This window comes from Pyxicephalus adspersus, chromosome 9 (genome assembly GCF_032062135.1).
Source record: "Pyxicephalus adspersus chromosome 9, UCB_Pads_2.0, whole genome shotgun sequence".
NCBI classification, from domain to species: domain Eukaryota; kingdom Metazoa; phylum Chordata; class Amphibia; order Anura; family Pyxicephalidae; genus Pyxicephalus; species Pyxicephalus adspersus.
The window spans coordinates 8,594,679-8,613,812 of record NC_092866.1 but is presented as its reverse complement, the minus strand read 5'-3'; the positions used below and the strand labels follow the sequence as shown (position 1 = coordinate 8,613,812).

The 19,134-nt window shown below is 40.6% G+C and overlaps 1 protein-coding gene across 5 annotated transcripts in view; it reads right to left on the bottom strand.

Annotated features, from left to right (window-relative positions):
* Positions 1–19,134, bottom strand: part of FHOD1 (formin homology 2 domain containing 1) — a 106,813-nt gene that overhangs the window by 33,639 nt on the left and 54,040 nt on the right. For all 5 annotated transcript variants that reach the window (XM_072422487.1, XM_072422491.1, XM_072422490.1 and 2 more), the window contains exons 3-8: positions 11,288–11,352; positions 8,826–8,893; positions 7,707–7,812; positions 7,136–7,230; positions 6,034–6,145; positions 4,515–4,609 (exon numbers count right to left, since the gene is read on the bottom strand). In XM_072422487.1, the coding sequence (XP_072278588.1) occupies positions 4,515–4,609; positions 6,034–6,145; positions 7,136–7,230; positions 7,707–7,812; positions 8,826–8,893; positions 11,288–11,352 (541 nt within the window). The remainder of the gene's footprint in view (positions 1–4,514; positions 4,610–6,033; positions 6,146–7,135; positions 7,231–7,706; positions 7,813–8,825; positions 8,894–11,287; positions 11,353–19,134) is intronic.

Here is a 19,134-nt window from a genome sequence, read left to right as displayed (position 1 = left end):
GAGATATTAAAGATCATTACTGAATGTTTTCAAGTCCAGGTAAAAGTTTATTCAACAGTAAATTCAAATGAAAGGATATACAGGACAGCCAGTGAGTTTCGGGGGTCAAACCTTACCCCCTTATCTAAGCTTTGAAGCTGTAAACCAATGTACCACCCTGGTCAACCCAACTACTGCACCCATCAAAAGAAAAAACAGTGGCACCAAATAATATTAAGTCTTTACAATGTCTCATTGATGGATTTTTTGAGAGACATACAAATTCAAGCAAGTGATTCTACCACCTCAACCAGAACTGAAATTTGTTGGACACCATAGGATATACGAGGTGTTCCTGAGGCTTCATGCAATGTCTTTATTGGAAGACAGCTACACATCAAAAAAATATGTCATCTCAGGATCAAAAATGTATCTTGGTCACATTTAATAATCAATAAAGGTCTTGTAAATATAAATTTCAGTAAGCATTTTCCAACGCAAAGCTTTCCTCAAGCCTGAAGTAGCTTCGTTGAAGCATTTAAAGCAAACTTCACTTTTAATATCGAATTTAAACAAAGAGATTCAAAGCAATGCTAACTATCACAGTGCTTGTCAATATTTTAAAACCCCAAAAAAGGCTTTTATTGAAGGGTTAATACTTTCTCTTTTCACGCTGCCAGTCACTTTGGATTACAAGCCATCTTTGGTATCTGGGAGAATTGCAAAAATGTCAAAGGCCCGGCACCCCCTACGGAGTGCAAATATTGCAGCCACCAGCACCTATGTTTCCGAGTCTTGTGGTGAGGTAAGGAACAATCAAAGATAGAAGAGCACAGGGGATGAACAGGCATCTGACAAACCTAGAAGTATTCTTCAGCAAGCTCTTTCAGACATTGAAGACTGGCGGTGTGGTTGGTGGGACAGTTCGGGTTGGTTCAGATGAATGATATTTGCTGCATTTAGAAGATGTGGTTATCGGGCTGGTGAAAGCCAACCAAGTGCTAGCTGACTGCTTTCTCTCATGCTCAATAGTTTTGAACAAATGAGGGAGTTCACAAAGGTGGTTGTGAGGGGTTCTCAGGTGTTTTTTGGAGTTGATTGTTTATACCAATTTATCCCAATGCCTGAATTGCTGTAAATGCCTGAACCCACTATGGACAGCATCCATGCAGCCATCGCTGAAGTGCATGTAGAAGGTAGCCACCTTCTGCAGGAGATCAGCAGCAGTGAGATGGAACAACAGATATAAAAAGATGAAATTGGCTTCAATTTATATAATGGCAACTACTTATACTACACAGGGGTTCTAGTCTAGATATCATATAGTTGAGGTTTACATATCGGGCCTGATTTAATAAAGCTCTCCAATGCTGGAGAGGATACTCTTTCATCAGTGAAGCTGGGTGATCCAGCGAACCTGGAAAAGATCTGGTCCAGAATTGGAAACATTTGCTAACAAAAAGCAAATGACTTTTAGGAAATCCATTCCAGTTTTGCTCCCCAGCCTTGGAGAGCTTTAACAAATCAGGCCCATCAACTCAGGTCTGTTGTCACCAAGATGGCACAAATCAACAAAAGCAAAGCCAGGAAAGAGCTGCCACTCTCCTATGCTAGCTATGCAGCCGCAGATCACAGTAAGATGGGAGGGGGGCTGCTGGAGTACGTGCATTACATATCTTTGGCAGCTAATGCAGTTCCCGCATATGTGTTAGCTGCTTGGCTAAAGTTGCCCATAATATGAATCTATCGTCTCTTTAAACTCCTTCCCTCTCTCCTGCCTGTATTTGGTATTCTGCACTTTGGACGACGTCTGGCGGTGTTGGCTGTGCCTCTGCTGATGTCACCCCCGTCCTGCAGGCTGAGGATGTAAAATACAATATAGTGAGGCCTGCCTATGATGAGGTGGCTGCTCGGCCATAAAATATATTATATGCACGGCCTTGCTGGGACACGTAATGCTTACAGAGAACTCATTTAGTAATCTATGTGAAGGAGAATGCTGTCCACATTTCAGGGAAATAATCTCCATAATAAAGTTCCTGCATGCTTTGAATGTTTTTAAAGTATCCATAGTGCCCAAAAGGCGATGTCATTTTATTTAATGCACAGATGAAATCTATAAATGGGATTGGTTTTACCTGACCTGATTTGTATTTCTGTCTATACAGTCCTGAGAATAACGCAGGACCCTTATACAGAATACAGAGGTGTCATCTCTCCAACCCAGCCTGATGATTGGTTAGTAAAAGAACAGCGGATGTCTGATAGGGCCATCTCTCTGCACCTATCAGCATGTTCCTTGCATGAAGCACTTCTGATTGGCTTTCAGGCCCGCCCCTTTCCTCACCATTGGCCCTTATAAGGACCAGGTGGAGAAAGGAAGTCAAATAATATTCTCTGTTGGGGTGGTAATTTATTAAAGGACATTGATACTAAAAAAGAAGCTTTGTAACAGAAATGCAAAAACGATTTCGAAACTTTTGAAAGGAGTTATAAATAAACTGAAAAGGTTGTTTTTTCTGTATTTGGCTGGAGTTGGTCTCCAGCTATAACTATACTTTTTCTGCCAAAAGGTTTATCCGCAAACAAAAAGCAGACACTGCTCGTGGCTGAATGCTGTATTTTGAATGGGGATCTGGACTCGGTGACCCCTCAATGTCTGAACAGTCAGGCCAGGTACAAGGAGAGCCACAAGATGTTCTCTCCGACACACGCCGGGCTCCTTAAAATTATTAGGCTGTACACACCGGGCTATTCTGGATGGACAACAAAGCATGAAACTTTGCTGTCATGTGCGCTATAAATTTGCGGTTTCATGGGTTTGCCAATCACATAGGAACATAAGGGAGTGAGACCGTTCACATAAAAATCTGGGAGGATTATCCCTCGAAAGTACAAGTGCCAGAATCTTTGGAGTCGGTATTGATGAGCTTGTGTCAATGGCAATGACATCAAATTGAGATGGTTCTGGGATCATTCGGAATTTATCACTAGCTACATCTAACCTGTATTTGACCTACTTCAAGAAGGTTTTGTAGACAAGAATCAAAAACCTGTTTGAAGTGAACATAAGCCTGACGCAGGCCAATATTTTATATTGTATTTTCAGTAATGATTTTTGTGTATCAAAACCAGTTTTGGAGAGGATAGGATTGACAACCTTGTTTCTCCTGTTTTATTGATGTTTGTGTCCCAGCTAGGAAGATACAATCTCTCTACTTGTCCACCAGGAAACACAATGGATCTGATTTATTAAAGTTCTACATGACTGAAGAAGATAGAATATCATTGGAGATCCTGGGTGATCCAGCAAATCTGGAATCGATTTGGTACAGGATTGAAAATATTTGACAACTGATAGCAAATAATGCTGGGTTTGCTGGGACTTCCATAATTGTCTATCCTCTTCCATAATTGCCTATCCTCCTCATTCTTGGAGAGCTTTAATAAATCAGGCTCATTGTGGGGAGACCTTTCACCTAAATGGAGAATTCACCCTTTCACACTCTATCAGAAATTTAAAAAAAATGGTTTCCTTTTATTTGGACCCATATTCATTGCTTACTGTCTGTTGGTTAAATCCTACGCCACCCAGTTCTTCTAGAACCAAGTCACCTCCCAAATATTTAAACACCTCATTCTTCAATAACTCATTTATATCCTTCATATTTAAAGCCTTCTCTCACCTCCTGGTATTCCATCACTAAGTCTATCTTCACCCATTACTTTTAAGTCCACCATGTAAGTCTTATGTCCACCATTTCTAATATATCTGTATTACAGTAATACTGTATTACTCTTTTCTTCAAATTTAGATAATTTTTTTAGATTCTTGTGTTTAAGGATAGCCCAATGGATCTTTCTATGAACAATAACACCATATGACCCATGAGCCTTCCAAAGGTGTCACCCAAATATCTTTTTAGCACTAAGCTGAACTTCTTTCTAGGACACCAGGTCCATTTTTCTACAGACGGGGTAATACCCCAGAGGTATGTTGTGTAACCACTAAGTGTTCAGAAAAATACACCCAGGTGATAAACCAGCCTCGACCCTTTCACCCAAAAGGTAATCTTGAAAGAATTTTTGTCTTAATCAACCAACTTGTCCAACCAAGTCCTAACCAATTTATTGAGGATGAACGACCCGCCAAGATGGTCAGAATGCCACCCTTACAGACAGCTAAAAACAACGTTGCATCTGGCTCTGCTAAGAAGCATTGGCCCTGGGACTAGGCAGGTGCCATCAAATGGGAGGACAATTGACCACAGGTCAAGGAATCCCTAACAACCCCTGGAGAGAAATGTTCCTCTAAACAATAGGCCCACCTCACGTATCTTTTTTCTATTAGTTACAATCAGCACAACCTATTAACCAAGAACTGTGAATATGCCAACATAAGCACACAAAACTGCCAAACAGCCACAATGAAAGATCAGCGCATTCATAGCCAAAATACTCAAGTAGCCAGATCACAAGCCTGCAAAGCTCTTAGCAGTTCTGTGAATGCAGCGTGCAGGGCCATCTCTTCTTACCTTGTTGATTAACGTCATGGCATACACCAGCAGCTCAGAATCTGCGCCGTTCTTCTCCTCAAGGATATCGATCAGGTTTGACCATGAGCTGGTACCTGGGCAAAAAGGGAACTTTTAGAACTATTGAACACCCAACAGTTAAAATTAATTTGCATGGCTCCAACTAAGCATAAACTCAATTAAAAGGATCAGTCTGCCTGCTTTACAAACTGAATAACCAATTAAAAATTTGGAATTTTGGGGACCCAGAAGTCTATACCATCTGCTTTTACTGGACTCATGCTTGAAAGCACCTTTGCAACCCCGAGTGATGCGTCCTGGCGAAACAGATTAGGCAGCGTAAAAGCTTTGCACCCCGTACCTCAACCCTTTGGTTGGCATTAACTAGAATGGCAAAAGCCACAGAGTAGCTGACACATTTGCATTGTCCATACTGGTACCGCACCACTCTATCAGACACCAACTACTTACAAGTAAATTCTTGCTTGAGAAGGGACAGACAGGTGAACACCTTTCATTAAATGTCCCATTCTCTGGGCTTACTGTAGAAAAATAAAGGTCATAGCTAGGCCAACAGGATATATCCAAATCCCAGGAATCTCTCTTGGTTGTCTTGTGGATGATCTAGCAATGCCTAATGAGGGAAAGCCAATTGGCCAGGATAGATTTTAATACTTTCCTGTGGATTTCCTCTACCTTCCAAGCATATGATAGCTAAAGTTATGTATAGGCATTACATTTATATGGCTGGAAACATTCCTTCATTATAGTTTCCACTGACACCAGAAAGGATGAGCTCAGTACAGACATAACTGCTCTGTTCTATGGCAAGAAGAGGGGAGAAGAGAAGCAGCGGGCACTCTATTGCATCCTCGTCCATGACTGGAAATGACTGTGGTCATGTCTGGTTGGTGGTTTAGTGATCCACCACCATAGATCCTTCTACACACGTTATATTGTCTCCCAAGACGATCATAATCATGAACAACATTCTAGCTTTTTCCCCAAGCCAGGTCTGAACCAGGAACAAACAACTTTAAATATATTTTTTTTTGTCCCTGCGTGTAATCAGGATGACTTTTGATAGCGTTTGTTTGTGTCTATGTGGTGGGACATAGACATCTGCATGAGCTGCCAATTTACAATCAGATCTAGAAATATTTGTAGGCACCTGAACAATACTGCCCAGCACTCCATGGCTGAGCCTACAAAGGGGATAATTGTACAGCTTTTATACAGACTGATATTTATAAGGATAGTGGGGTTAGATGAGGACTGCAATCTAAAAACAGCAGATGTGCCGTATTCAGAGGTCAGGGAAAAGCCAGTTGAATATATTTTCTGCCTGTCTGTCCCTGCACCTGACACAACATGTGGTGCCGCGATGGGATCCCAATACTACCCCTCAACTGCTTATGTGTTCTACATGTGTGGCTAAAGTCTCGTCGCCTGTGCCAAGTGAGATATAAAATCTAACGAAAGCCCAGATGTGAGGATTCACTCAAAGCAGAAGTCTTACCCCTGTTGTGATCTACAGTGTTTACTGCTTTAATAAGCAGTGGAGCATTGGACTCCGTGTACTCGACAAAGACGATTAAAAGTTTCAGGGCTGTTTTCACCACCAAGCGATACTATAAGAATAAAAAAATTTTGTTATTAGAATAAACTACAACAAAAAAAATTGAAAAAAAAAGACAGAAAGCTGTATTAGATGCTGCAAATAATGCCTTATACTTCATACAATGCTCAGGATGGTGCAGAACTAGAATCGCACTGACAAATATAGAGCCAATGCAACAATGACATGTTAAGGTCACTGCCACGGCCTGTAGCTACGAATTTCTCTACTCCAAAAGTTACACCCTTAATCACCTGTCTCCCATAGATTTATGTGTTTGTATGTTATAATTAGTGTGACAATGTGTACAGTGATCTTCCCATTGCAATGCTATCTAGATTGCCATACTGCCAAAGCGTTTTGCAAGGTAATTATGGTCATTCAGTATGTTGTTACACTTACTTTTACTGAAATTAAGTTAGAATAGGCATTCATTGTAATTAATCCTATTAGTGTTTATGACCACATGTTTCAAGCCAGACTTCTGTTCATTGTACAGGTATAAAGTGGTCAATAAGAGAGCTTGGAAAAAGGCAGAAAGGTAACTTTAATGCCCTCTGTATTTAACCTAATGGGTTTTCCATTTAATTACATAGTACTGCAATAACCACTTGAACTTTTTTATAGTAATATGATATGGGTGTCTGTTCTTCCAGGATTAAGGTTTTTTTATGTTGTCACCAATCCAAAGTATTCTATTCCACTGGCCCATTGTGTTTCTTTTAAATAAATGTGGTGGGCAGGTTACTGAAGCCCAGCATATGATCAGCTGCCATCTAGCAAACACAGATTACATTTATAATTTCTTCCAGTTAGTTACTGAGCTGATGTCTCAGAGACGTGTAACTTGTCAGTGGAAGCAGAAACCTTAAAATAAGATGATGAAGAGAGCAGACCCTCAGTGTTTATACATTGCTCCATTTTGGGTGGCACAGAAAAGAAGACATAAAAGAACATACCTGGAAACTAACAAAAAGAAAATATTGCCAAACCAAAGACTCACCGGACTGCCGCAGAGTGTGTACAGCCATTGGATGGTCTCATTGTGATTGATGACGCCATTCATGCCATCAACAAATAGCATGATTTGACTCAAAGCTAAAAATTAAAGAGAAGAGTGATTCGTTTTTAATGTCTGTCACCAAAAGTTTCTTTTTTTTTGACCTGCACAAATATATATGTATTGTTTTGTATTGCCATTTGTGATATATTCAATGTTGATATTTCCCCAACAGGCTTACCAAAATTCTCTGACAATTACCACTGACACTGAGAATTCCACCAGTGGCATACAAGTAGTCATATACAACTGTATTTGTTCAGAAATGCTAAATAAGGATAACCCAATAACGCTGAATAAAGTTAGCCAATTATCCAAGAAGTTTCTTTACTCCAATAAAGTGTCAGAACGTATTTTTAGGATTTATAGCCACACATGATACTCTATAGGGACAAATGTTTGTGGATACCTGGCCATCACACAAAATCTAACAAAGTATACCCAAGAAAGTATCATCTGTATAGCTTTCTGGCAAGAAAACAAAACCGATGTTGGTTACAGCAAACACACTAACCTCGAAGAATGTAGTTCTGATAGTTCTGATCGGCCTCGGCCCCCACTTTGATCAGGCATGTCAGCCCTTCCGAGTTAACAAACTCTGGCACCAAATCTTTGTCTTCCTGTGGAAGAAATAAGAGCAGTCAACAAAGAGTGGCAACACAAAGAAATGCAATATCATTTAATACTTATAATCACCACATTTGACAAATCTATTTGTATCATGTCCAGCTTTTTGCTGCTAGCATCAGTGAGGTCTGGCAGTCTCGTTTAAATCTATTCTTGGGTAGTGTCGATGAATTATTGCATACAAATTGCATGACAAGCCTTCCTAGTCCTGTGCTGCAACATTACTATTATCAAAACACGGCAATGTGTCTAAGCAGTGTATCCAGAGAGTAAAGGGTTAAATCCCCTGGAGAGGAGTTAAAAATCCCTTTTTTGGGATTTTGACAAAAATGATGAGCTGCCACCAGGCCATTATGCCCAATGGCACCCAAACCAAGAGGTTTTACCCAAAATATTGTTTCCTATTTTTTGGCTGCCATGTTAACATTCTCATGTCCCGGGGCATAGTGTTTGGGGTCTTAAAAGGATGCGAAGCAGCCAAAAAGTTTCAAAGAAGTCCAATTATAAATCTCAACAGAACAGGAGAATTATGTTTTATTAAATATTTAGGGTTTGGAATATGAATAGAGATTACCTGCAATCTAGAAAACACTGACCGCAGAGCCGAAAACTTAGCAAGAGAGCTTTGTAGCAAGATTGAAGAAAGGCACACAACCCGAGAGCTAAGATTTGGAAGAAATGGAGCTGGATAGAAAAGAATCTGGACACTAGAATATACTGCACAGCATCTAGGTGCAACTTTTCTTGATACCATAACAATGTAGTTAACACATACAGCTCCATCAACACTTATGACAGGCCTTTTTTAAAAGGCAAACAAAGAATAAAGTATTTTATATCTGTCGCCATCATTAGAAAATAAAAAAAATAAAGAGAGTGGAGAAAGACAACCGGCATAATAAACTTTACTTGTTCATATATTGGAGGGGGCTCGGCTCGGAATATTACAGAGCGGCCTAGCGAGACAGTCTGGCAAAAAACGACCACATCATCAAAGAATTCCTACCTGGAAAAGCTGCTTGAGCGAGAAAAGTGATCGCCTTAGTTCGGGCCCATTAGAGTTGTACAATTTTTCTGTAGAAAAAAAAAAAAAAAGAGAGAGAAAATACAGTTATGTGTACATTCCACTTCTTCCTAGCTGTTGGTATATAAGACTGCGAGGTGATCGTTCCGCTTGCAGAATGACGCGCTCCGTCTCTCCAGGAGTGAGAAAAAAAGTATTTTCTGGATTCTGATACCAGTGACACAATAATAAGAAAAACAGAGGTAGGCGTGTTATAGCGCAGGCAGAGAACGACGGCTGCTGCTATATATCTCTCACAGGAGCTGGAATAACACAACGTCTCTCTCGTAAAGCCTTAATGGGAGGAATGGACTGCTATCTGGGAGTATTAATCCATCAGATAGTCAGAGCAAGCCATGTCTACGGCTCGTCTTATATTACAGTATACACAGAACGAGGCCGGAACAATAAAAGATCCAGCTAAAGGACAAGTAGGTATGACAAATCATGGGTGACAGGGTATAATAAAAAATATATATGACACTCCCAAAAAGTGGTCTGCAACTTCTAAGTACCTGCATAGCCACTGCTTGATATTGTGTGCCCGGAATGTGTCAGGAAAATTGACAGTGAAGCACAACTAGAAAATGTGCTGGGTTTCTTAAAGAATCCCTATTTAATGTACAGCACTGCGTAATATGTTGGCGCTATATAAATCCTGTTTAATAATAATAATAATAATAATAATAATAATAATAATAATGCTTAACAGACATTGCAATGTAACAGGGTTGCACCTGCTCTGCATTTGTATAGGAGGAATTATTAAATTACTTTTAATAACCTTATCCCATGCTCTCCCACAGCTGACACACTTCTCTTCTGTCTGGTGCTCCATGATTATTATTATTATTATTATTATTAAACAGGATTTATATAGCGCCAACATATTACGCAGCGCTGTACATTAAATAAGGATTGGAAATGACATACAGACAGTGATACAAGAGGAGAGGACCCTGCCCTGAAGAGCTTACAGTCTAGTAGGTGGGGGAATTTCACAAACAATAGGATGGGAGATATGATGCGAGTAAAAACCTCATTTACAGTATAGGTCCTGCATTGAAGATGGTAAAGTCATTGCCTTTGATCACAGCACAGAGCGCCTTAGAGAAAAGGATGCAGGGGGGTCGGTTACAGAGTTAGCCAGAGCAAGCAAAGGTAAGGGCATGACCATTTACCTCTTTTGGTTCAAGGGGAGAACCACTGCAAAGGTATTTTTTAATTATTTCATCAGCTTAAAATATAGCATTTGTAGAGTACTTGTCACACATAACACACCTTTAAATGAAGAAGTTTAAGCTGAAAATTGACAATTAGTCACAGCCATTAAAGCTGAAATCCAAGCAGATATAAAAAACACAAATAATGAAGTTCTGTATTTATGAATACATCAGTTCATATATATTTTTAAATGCAGATGTAAGCACCTGAATGTAGCCTATTGTTATCCCTTACAGTAGTGCTGCAAGGGATATGATAGGAGGGGGAGCAGAGATATATAAAGAGATTATATTATTAATTTGCTGCTTCTCCTTTACTGTCCCATCACAGTCTGGGGGAGGGGGGGATAGGAACTAAAGTATTACTCAACTATAGAAGAAAAAAGGTCCCTGTTCTTCAAGGCTGTGTGGCATGGGTGTGTTATTCCTTTAGCCAGATGGGCAGAAATACAAACCTGTTAAAAATTAAAAAAGCTCTTTTATATGTGTTTCTGTTCTGTATTTATGGGTTTGCCAGGAGTTTGGCTTTATTTAAAAAATATACATATATATATATAGCAGACTAAAGGGAAATAGGAAATGCTCTGAGATATACTCTAAACTCAGTGCGGGGCCCTTAGCATCGCTTTTTGTCCAATCAGCAGGCTGGGAAGCACAGGTGACAAAAGCAAAAACTTTAGCATTTTTCCCATGGTCACCTATCAGATAGATGGACATTGCAGGGAATTCAAAGGGAGAAAAGTGTTGAACTATGCACAAGTAGGGTATAGGTTAATTTTTACCTGGCGTTACACATTACTGTATATTGCATGCACCAGATTTGTAATTCAAAGCCCTCACTGCACATGTGATTCTGGAGGTGTTACCTTTTAGAAAACACCAGAGGAGTCTGCAACAATTATTAGAAAGTATCAACACGAAGGGAAGCAAAGGACTGGTGAGGATGGATTGTGACCACAAAAATAGTCAAAATGCAAAACTGCTCAAGACTAAAGAGCACAAGAAGCCCATAAGTGAACGTTTTTTATTTTATCAACTGGAGCTTTTTAGAATGGATTATAGAAGTTCCTGCAGTTTCCTTTTCTCCAATATGTTGGGTAACTGGTGAAAGTACAGTGGGATCAGCAATAAGTTTTTTTTAGGGTCATGATACCAGTTTTCGTGAACATATGGCATACTCACCAAGGATGGCGTGGACTCGCACAGACAGCTGCGTCCGGAGGATGAGAGTTGGTCTCCGGCCTTTGCTGGAAGAAAAAGAAGTAAAAGATGTAAAGATTGTACATTCATCCTTACAAAGTACACAAGCAATCTAACAATACATACACGTAGAAATAGTCATAGAAACAAGCAACAAGACAACACCCGACACATTTTGGGGACCATAATAATCTCTCTTGATCCGGGGTTAAACTACTGGTTTGGTAAACTTGAGTTATTGGAGGGAAATGCAACCAACAATAATAGTCCTACACTAGCTGAAAAAGAATGTTCTAATAATAAAGCCCGGTGTTTCTAAACTTGTTTAACATGGGGGTGGTCTGATTGGTGTTTAGTAATAGAAGCCTATATAGCCTCAAGACGTAAGCCCACCAACCCAAGCATCAAGCGTGAAGATGTAAAGCCACCAAACCAAGCCAATAGTGAACCAGTTGGTGGAGGATCTCACTGATGACATTTACAATTGGCACCTTATGTATACAACTATTTGGATGTTATTTATTTAAGCTGAGAACCGGTCGGGGCCTTATGAGTTATAAAAGCACCCTTTGTAATTTTATAGCAGTACTGAAGAACGGTATCAACCGTTACATTCTGGTGCAGCGTCTCTTACCCTTTTAACATGGGGGAACTCTTTAAATAGCTTTCATGTCTTCAGGGAACCCCTTCTATAATAATTATGCCCACAGCTCACAGTGATCAGTAGGGAGAATGCCTCTTACACTGCTAGCCTTTGGGAAGGCACCCTTACAGGTAGCCAAAAAGATCATTAGAATCTGTTAAAATGACCTAGGAGTCACAATCTCCTCATTGCTTAAGGAACCTCTAGCAACCTCCGGAGGAACCTTGGTTGAGAAACACTGATATAGCCAGTTGATTGAAAAGCTGAATGAACCCAGAAGTTTGAGCCGTGATGAAGGGTTATAGGTCCCGAAACACGTTGGTATGTTGTCCTTGGATTTAAACTATTAAATATACACTCATGGCCTCCTAAACCATTTTGGTGGCCCACTTGTTCATCCTATACCTCCTAGCATTCATCTAAGGTGCCTTTAGGCCTCCTGAATCCTGGAGAACCACCCAGTCATTTACTGTACACTACAATACAGATTTATGTTTACTTTTATTAACCTAACTAAAATCCAGAACATCTCATCTACCCACATGTCTTATTTAAATTGTTGTCTATACATAATCCGTGGGATTACTCCCAGTTTCAAGGTTCTCAGACTCAACATACTCCTAGTCTCAATTTGCCAAAATACTATCTTGGTACTGTCCATAAAAAACAGATTCCGGTGATCTTTTATTATGCATAAGTAACAACAAAATTAGAATCAGGCATAGACATGAGCAACTAACCATTTTCCATTCCTATGAGTCAGGTATAACATGATATGTCATAGGTCATAATAAAAATGTTGTAATAGGATTTGTTGATGAAGAAGGTTTAGGACACGTGTCTGCATGTTCTCATGAAGCTGTTAGTCAGCAGAGGTTATTAATATGGATGTGACGCATCACGATGGCTAAATACTGACAGTAACTACCAGACTATAGGAATGTTCAGTACGATGGAAAGGCCACTAGGGGAGCCATTAAACTGCTGGATCTCGCCAACTCATCTCTCCGTAGAATAATAAGGCAGAGTCACCGGCCTGGGGATTCAATGTACAGCAAGGAAAAACATCCGTTGTAGACAGAATTCTGCACAGTTTTTAATATGCACATCCATCATGAGCACTAGAAAAATGTAGTGCATTCTATCATTTCACAAATAATATAAGTTAAAGGCATTGTTTCTCATCACTAGAAAAAGAGAATTATACCTTTAGTTTTTACTGCATAAAGAAAGGTTTTGATTAGTTGCTATGGTCAAGAATTTGAGGTTATCAGAAGAAAAATGTTAGTATTTCCCAACAATGCCACATGTGAACCTGGTAAATTATATTATTTTGACCCTTGTAGTCACAGAACAATGGAAAAAGAGCAGTGGCCCTGGAGCCGTGGAAGGCCAATACTTCAGATGCACCAACATTTATAGACACAGTTCGATGCCAAGCTGACAACTAGGGTTCCAAGACACTGAGGCTTGTGGTGCGAGAACAATGACACACCTACACCTACAGGGTATGCAAACCATGACACATTGACACTTGGAGACCAAGAACAATGGGATACTATCTCCTGTGGTCTTAGAACAATGCGACACTAACACAGGGGTACCTAAACAATAACAGTGACTAATGGGGTCCCAGAGGAATTGTAAACTGTCACAGTAGTAACAAAACAACATGATACTATCACTTGTGGTGCCAGAACAATGATATATCTACAACAGGGTACCAAAATAATGACACATTAACACTGGTTGTCCCAAAACAATGACATACTAGCCCTTGTGGTCCCAAAACCATACCCTGACAATGGAGTATGATAACAATAACAAACATGGAGTCCAAGAACAATGACAAACTAACAAAGTGGTCCTAAAACAAAGACGCGCTGAAGCTGTAGTCCTGAAATAACAACACATCCACATATGAGGGCATGCTAAGGCTACGTACGCACGTCAGATGATTCTCGTGCAATAATTGCCTCTAGGCTGATATCGGCCGAGAATCTGGCATATATACAGCGCTTGTCATCCGTCGTTCCGTCATCCATGCTAGCGGATCCACGGATGACGAACAATCATAATAAAAGTGAAGGGTAGAGAGCACAGCAGGGTGCCGATCCATCGGTCTTCCCCCCTCCCCTCCCCATAAAGCAGAACGGTGCTGTATGTAAGTCTCCCACAAATATGTGCCCAATGTAACCAAAGATCTCTCCAGCCCCTTTTAGCTGGGCACACCACCTGGCTCTTTTCAGTAACGGCTTGGCTGTTTTTGGGTGGTTACTGAAAAGTTGGGTCATAATACAGGGGCATTTGAAAGTTGGGGCATAATATTAAGGGGGTGGACATTTTAAAGTTGGAACAATGTTTGGAGAGGTGATAGAAAGCTGACAATTACACGAGTTGCTAGATTCTTATGGAAAAAACAACTGGAAGCACTAAATTTGTCATAATTTGTCCCGAAGACTTTTTTTTACCATCTGCTTCAGCTTCTTTCCACCCAGCTAAAAACTATTTCTGGGGGAACACTGTAACCAAATCTTTTTAGGACAGTAGCACAATATAAAATAATATAAAATAGGATAAACTCAACTCTCAAACAACAAATCACTCACCATATGGCCACCTATCAGGAAAATGTATATCTCCTGGGTGGATATACCACCTTGATATGGCTTGCACATGCACCTAGTTGGATGGTAAGAAGTCTTAAGCTACATACACATGTGCAATCATTGTCGTTGGAAAGGTTTTACGATCCTTTCCAACGACTAAGGACTGCACGATGCATGAACGAGTGCTGTACATACACCATCGTTCTGCTCTATTGAGAGGGGAGGGGGAGAACGACGGAGCAGCACCCTGCTGCGCGCTCTCCCCCTTCCCTTGCATTAGGATTGTCGTCGTCCATCATCCGTGGATCCACCAGGACGGTCGTTCGGACGATAGGTGGGTAGACACGCCAGATTCTCGTCCGATATCGGCCCCGAACTGATTATCGGGCGAGAACCATAGGACGTGTCTACCCAGCTTTAAAAGGAGCTACAAAAAGCTCTGGATTTTATTGCCCCAACAAGGTGTGATATGCAGTGCAGCACAGTGGCTCAGGGGTTAGCACTCCGGCCTTTGCAGCACTAGGTCCTAGGTTCGAATCTGCAAAGAGTTTGCAGGTTCTCCCCGTGTATGCGTGGGTTTCCTCCGGTTACTCCCGTTTCCTCCCACATTCCAAAAACATGCAGTTAGGTTAATTGGCTTCCCACTAAATTGACCTTAGACTACATTATTGACATATGACTATGGTAGGGACATTAGATGAGCTCCTTTGAGGGACAGCTAGCAACACGACTATAGACTTTGTACAGCGCTGCGTAATATGATGGCGCTATATAAATATAATAATAATGCAGTGTTCATCCCAGAAAGCTTATTGGGATGAAGCTGTAGGAGGGTGGCAGCCACTGTATTGTGACCAACTTTTCAGTAACCACCCAGTTGTTTTTGGGAGGTGCACCTGGCTAAAAGAAGCTGGGGAGAACATTAGATATGAAATATTAGGTTGTAGGAAAAGGGTCTTAAAAATGGACAATAGAATATTGAACCATGGATATTATTTAGTTGTGTTAGTTACAACTTATTTTATGGCGAATTAGGAAGCACCAATACGCTGGGTCACCACTGAAACAATGTAATCTGTCGGTACGGCTAGGTTAGGAGGTAACCTTAGGTCTTTACCCTTCCCAGACATTTTAAGTCTAAGATTCTTTCGTACGACGTCAGTTTGCTGAGCAAGAACGTCTCAAGCTTTTCTAGCCAGTGTTACGGTGTTGCTACGCTACAAACCAACAAGTGTTCACGGAGATAGTGTATGATCTTACTGGGGGCAGAGTCCAACAGGAAACAGGATTAAGTATTAGGAGACCAGATGTCAAGTCTATGCTACTTAGTGGTAAAGAGCTCAGTTTTTCCAAACCAAGACTGTTTATTAAAACATGTCTAGCTTATCCTACAGTACTCAGAGAAGGGGGAGTAGTGGGGTCTTGCCACAACATAAACACAAGGAATCCTAAAATGCCAGAATTCCAGGAGGCCACCAAATGCAGCCTCAGCATGACAAGAGACCGCGGTGAGGCCCAACATTTGAAACACTACAGATTACCCGCTGACAGGAGGAAAAAGCGGATTCCTAGAGAGCGTATGGTTCGTGTATACATCTGTCTTATAATAATGTATATACTCCTTTCACTGGGGAACATAGGTGGGGAACTTTCCACTAATTCATCAAGAGGAATACGGAAATATTGAGGGATGATGTGCTAAAGGGTGGACGAGGGTGTTTCTCAGGATTATTAGTGGTATTGATGACGCAGAGGGGGAGTATATTCTTAGCACACTAGAATGGAAAAAAAGAGCCATGGTATGTTTGCAAAAAAGGACAAGGGAAATTCTATTCAGTTGTCCATATGCTAGAGAATATTTGTACTTGAACCTCTTTGGCGATTCCTCAGGTACATTCTCAACCAAAACAAAATTATTACCCCACCACCACCAAACAGTGGCTTTCCTTGCTTCCTCCTACAAGAAGCGACTGATTAACTTCACTCCTAACAGTTTAGATTACTGCTTCCTTCTTCCACCGGTGACTTACTGATCCCACCAGTGACATGACACCTTCCAATCTCTAACAAAGAATGAGAGGTTTGGAAGAAGGGGATTAAGAGCTGCCGAGCTGGACAAAAATCAACCTAAACCACTTCAGTGCTTGTGCTATGGAATATTCACTCCACAGTGGCTGCAGCTACAGAGGTCAGTGGGAGCTTATTCTGAAGATATGCCATTGGTAATGTAAATTCCCAAATATCTAAAGTCTGGAGCCCACATAAAAATCTTGCATCTCATTGAAATCATGATATCATCAAACATCTGGAGTCTCATCAATATCTAACAGACTGTTTTTGCCCTGCACTATAATCTTTCACCATATTGATAACATTTCTCAAGAAAAGCTGCAGAGAATAATCTTCCCAAAAAGAGTTGGCAAGCCAATACAACTGATATCTTCCATTTCTGTCATCAGCTCAATCTCTGTCTTATTTATGTTTGGCTGATACGTTGTGAACATCCAGTGTTGAAATTTCTGACAGATCTCCCTATGGATGAATGATCTCGAGTGGTCTGCAAGTCACCTGTGATATACACAACGCTGTGCAATGTAATGAATTTCATCCAGTGCTGCTCGGCAGGGAGGTAAACATTGTTGGAAAAGTGTTTACTTTGGCTGGGTTGTGGGGAATAGTTGGAGAACACGCTGGGTGTATATTGTTTATTTGCTCTGTGATCATTATCTCTTGGCCCAGAGCTTATCCAATGTCATACGCTGGCCCGATAATACAAAAAACTGGGTTATTCATAGCACTGCCCAAACAATGGGCCTATTTCTGCTAAATGCAGACAACACCATCCAATTTCATCTGGTGGGGCAAGTCTGTACAAGTGCACAACCATTTCATTTTAAATGCTGATGATAAATAGGGCTTTTATATCCCTATTTTTGTTTGTGGAATGCACACGGTAAATGAGCCAACAGACATTAGAGGGAACTCGGCTGATCTACACTTACAAGGTTTGACTGACTACATTTTTAACAAGCAGGGGATGGAAGCAGGGGCTATTACAGGCTCATAAAGCATTCTGCCCTGTCCAATTGGTAATCCCTTTTAAACATATCTGGCAGGCTTGGGCAGCTCCTGCAAACATCCATCTGCAACCTTTTTAGAAGTCATAGTAATAGCCATTTATCTGGAATATTCATTGCAGAAGGCTATTTTTTATGCAGGAGGAAAGAATAGAAGGTTCTTTACATTTTCTGGAATCCCTAATGGGATGAGTTGGCCCTCATGTCTTTGAGAAACCCTTTTGAGGTTGGCTTCGAGCCTATCAATGGACATGCGAGGGAAGCCGACATGATCTGACTAATCGGGGGTAGGTCCACTGGCCGATAGACCATAACATATATATGCATAGGCTTTTTTGTTTTATATATATATATATATATATATATATATATATATATATATATATATATATATATATATTTTACATATCTGTATGGAGTTTGAATGTTCTCCCCGTGTTTGTGTGGGTTTCCTCCGGGTAATGTGGTTTCCTCCCACATTCCAAAAACATGCAGTTAGGTTAATTGGCTTCCCCCCAAAATTGACCTTAGACTGTAATAAAGACTGATGACTATGGTAGGACATTGGATTGTGAGCCCCTTGAGGGACAGCTAGTGAAATAGACTTCGCTGCGTAATATGTCGGCACTATATAAATACTGTGTAGTAATAATAATAATAATCTGTCCACAGTTGATAGGTACTGTACTACAACACTTTATAGAGGCACCTTTAAATAGTGGTGTGTCTCCCAAACTCTCTCTGTCTGTATGGAGCTGGCTTTGTACACAGGGGAACCAGTCATGCTAGGACACAAAAGGGGCTTCACCGAACTGTTGCCCCAAGGTTGGAAGCTCACAACTGTCTAAAAAGTTTATGTATGCCATGGCTTTACCAGTATCATAGAAGGGAAACACCTAAACTCAACCAATTGCAGGGGTGTTCATATAATAAGCCATATAGTAGATGTGATGGCAAGTTTTACTGGTTGGACCCAGATGGAATAGATATTTGCAGAACTTTACCAGACTGCAGTGTTCTCCCCAGCCACTTTTAGCTGGGCACTCCACCAGGCACTTTCCTGTAACCACCCAAGAGCAACCGAAAAGTTGAGTCATATTACAAGGGCACTGGACACTTGAGGCATAATAATGCAACAGGACAATGGAAAAATGGGACACAAGAAGGGGAAAGGCATTAGAAAATTGGAACAAAGTATAAAGGGTGCTAGAAAACTGACACAATTATAGGGGTTAGTGGACACAAAGAACTGGAGCACTAAATTTGTCACGTGTTGCCCCATCCACTTTTTTTACCACCTGCCTACAACTTTTTCCCACCCAGCCTAAAAGATTTCAGGGGAGAACACTGGACTGGTATAAGATTACATTTCAATAGAACACCTCTTTAAATATTGTATAATATAATTTCTTATTTACTTGCACAAAATTTCCTTGGTCTAGCTTCCAAAATCCTAGTCTAGTGTCACGTAATAAAATCAATGTTTCCTGATATAATGCA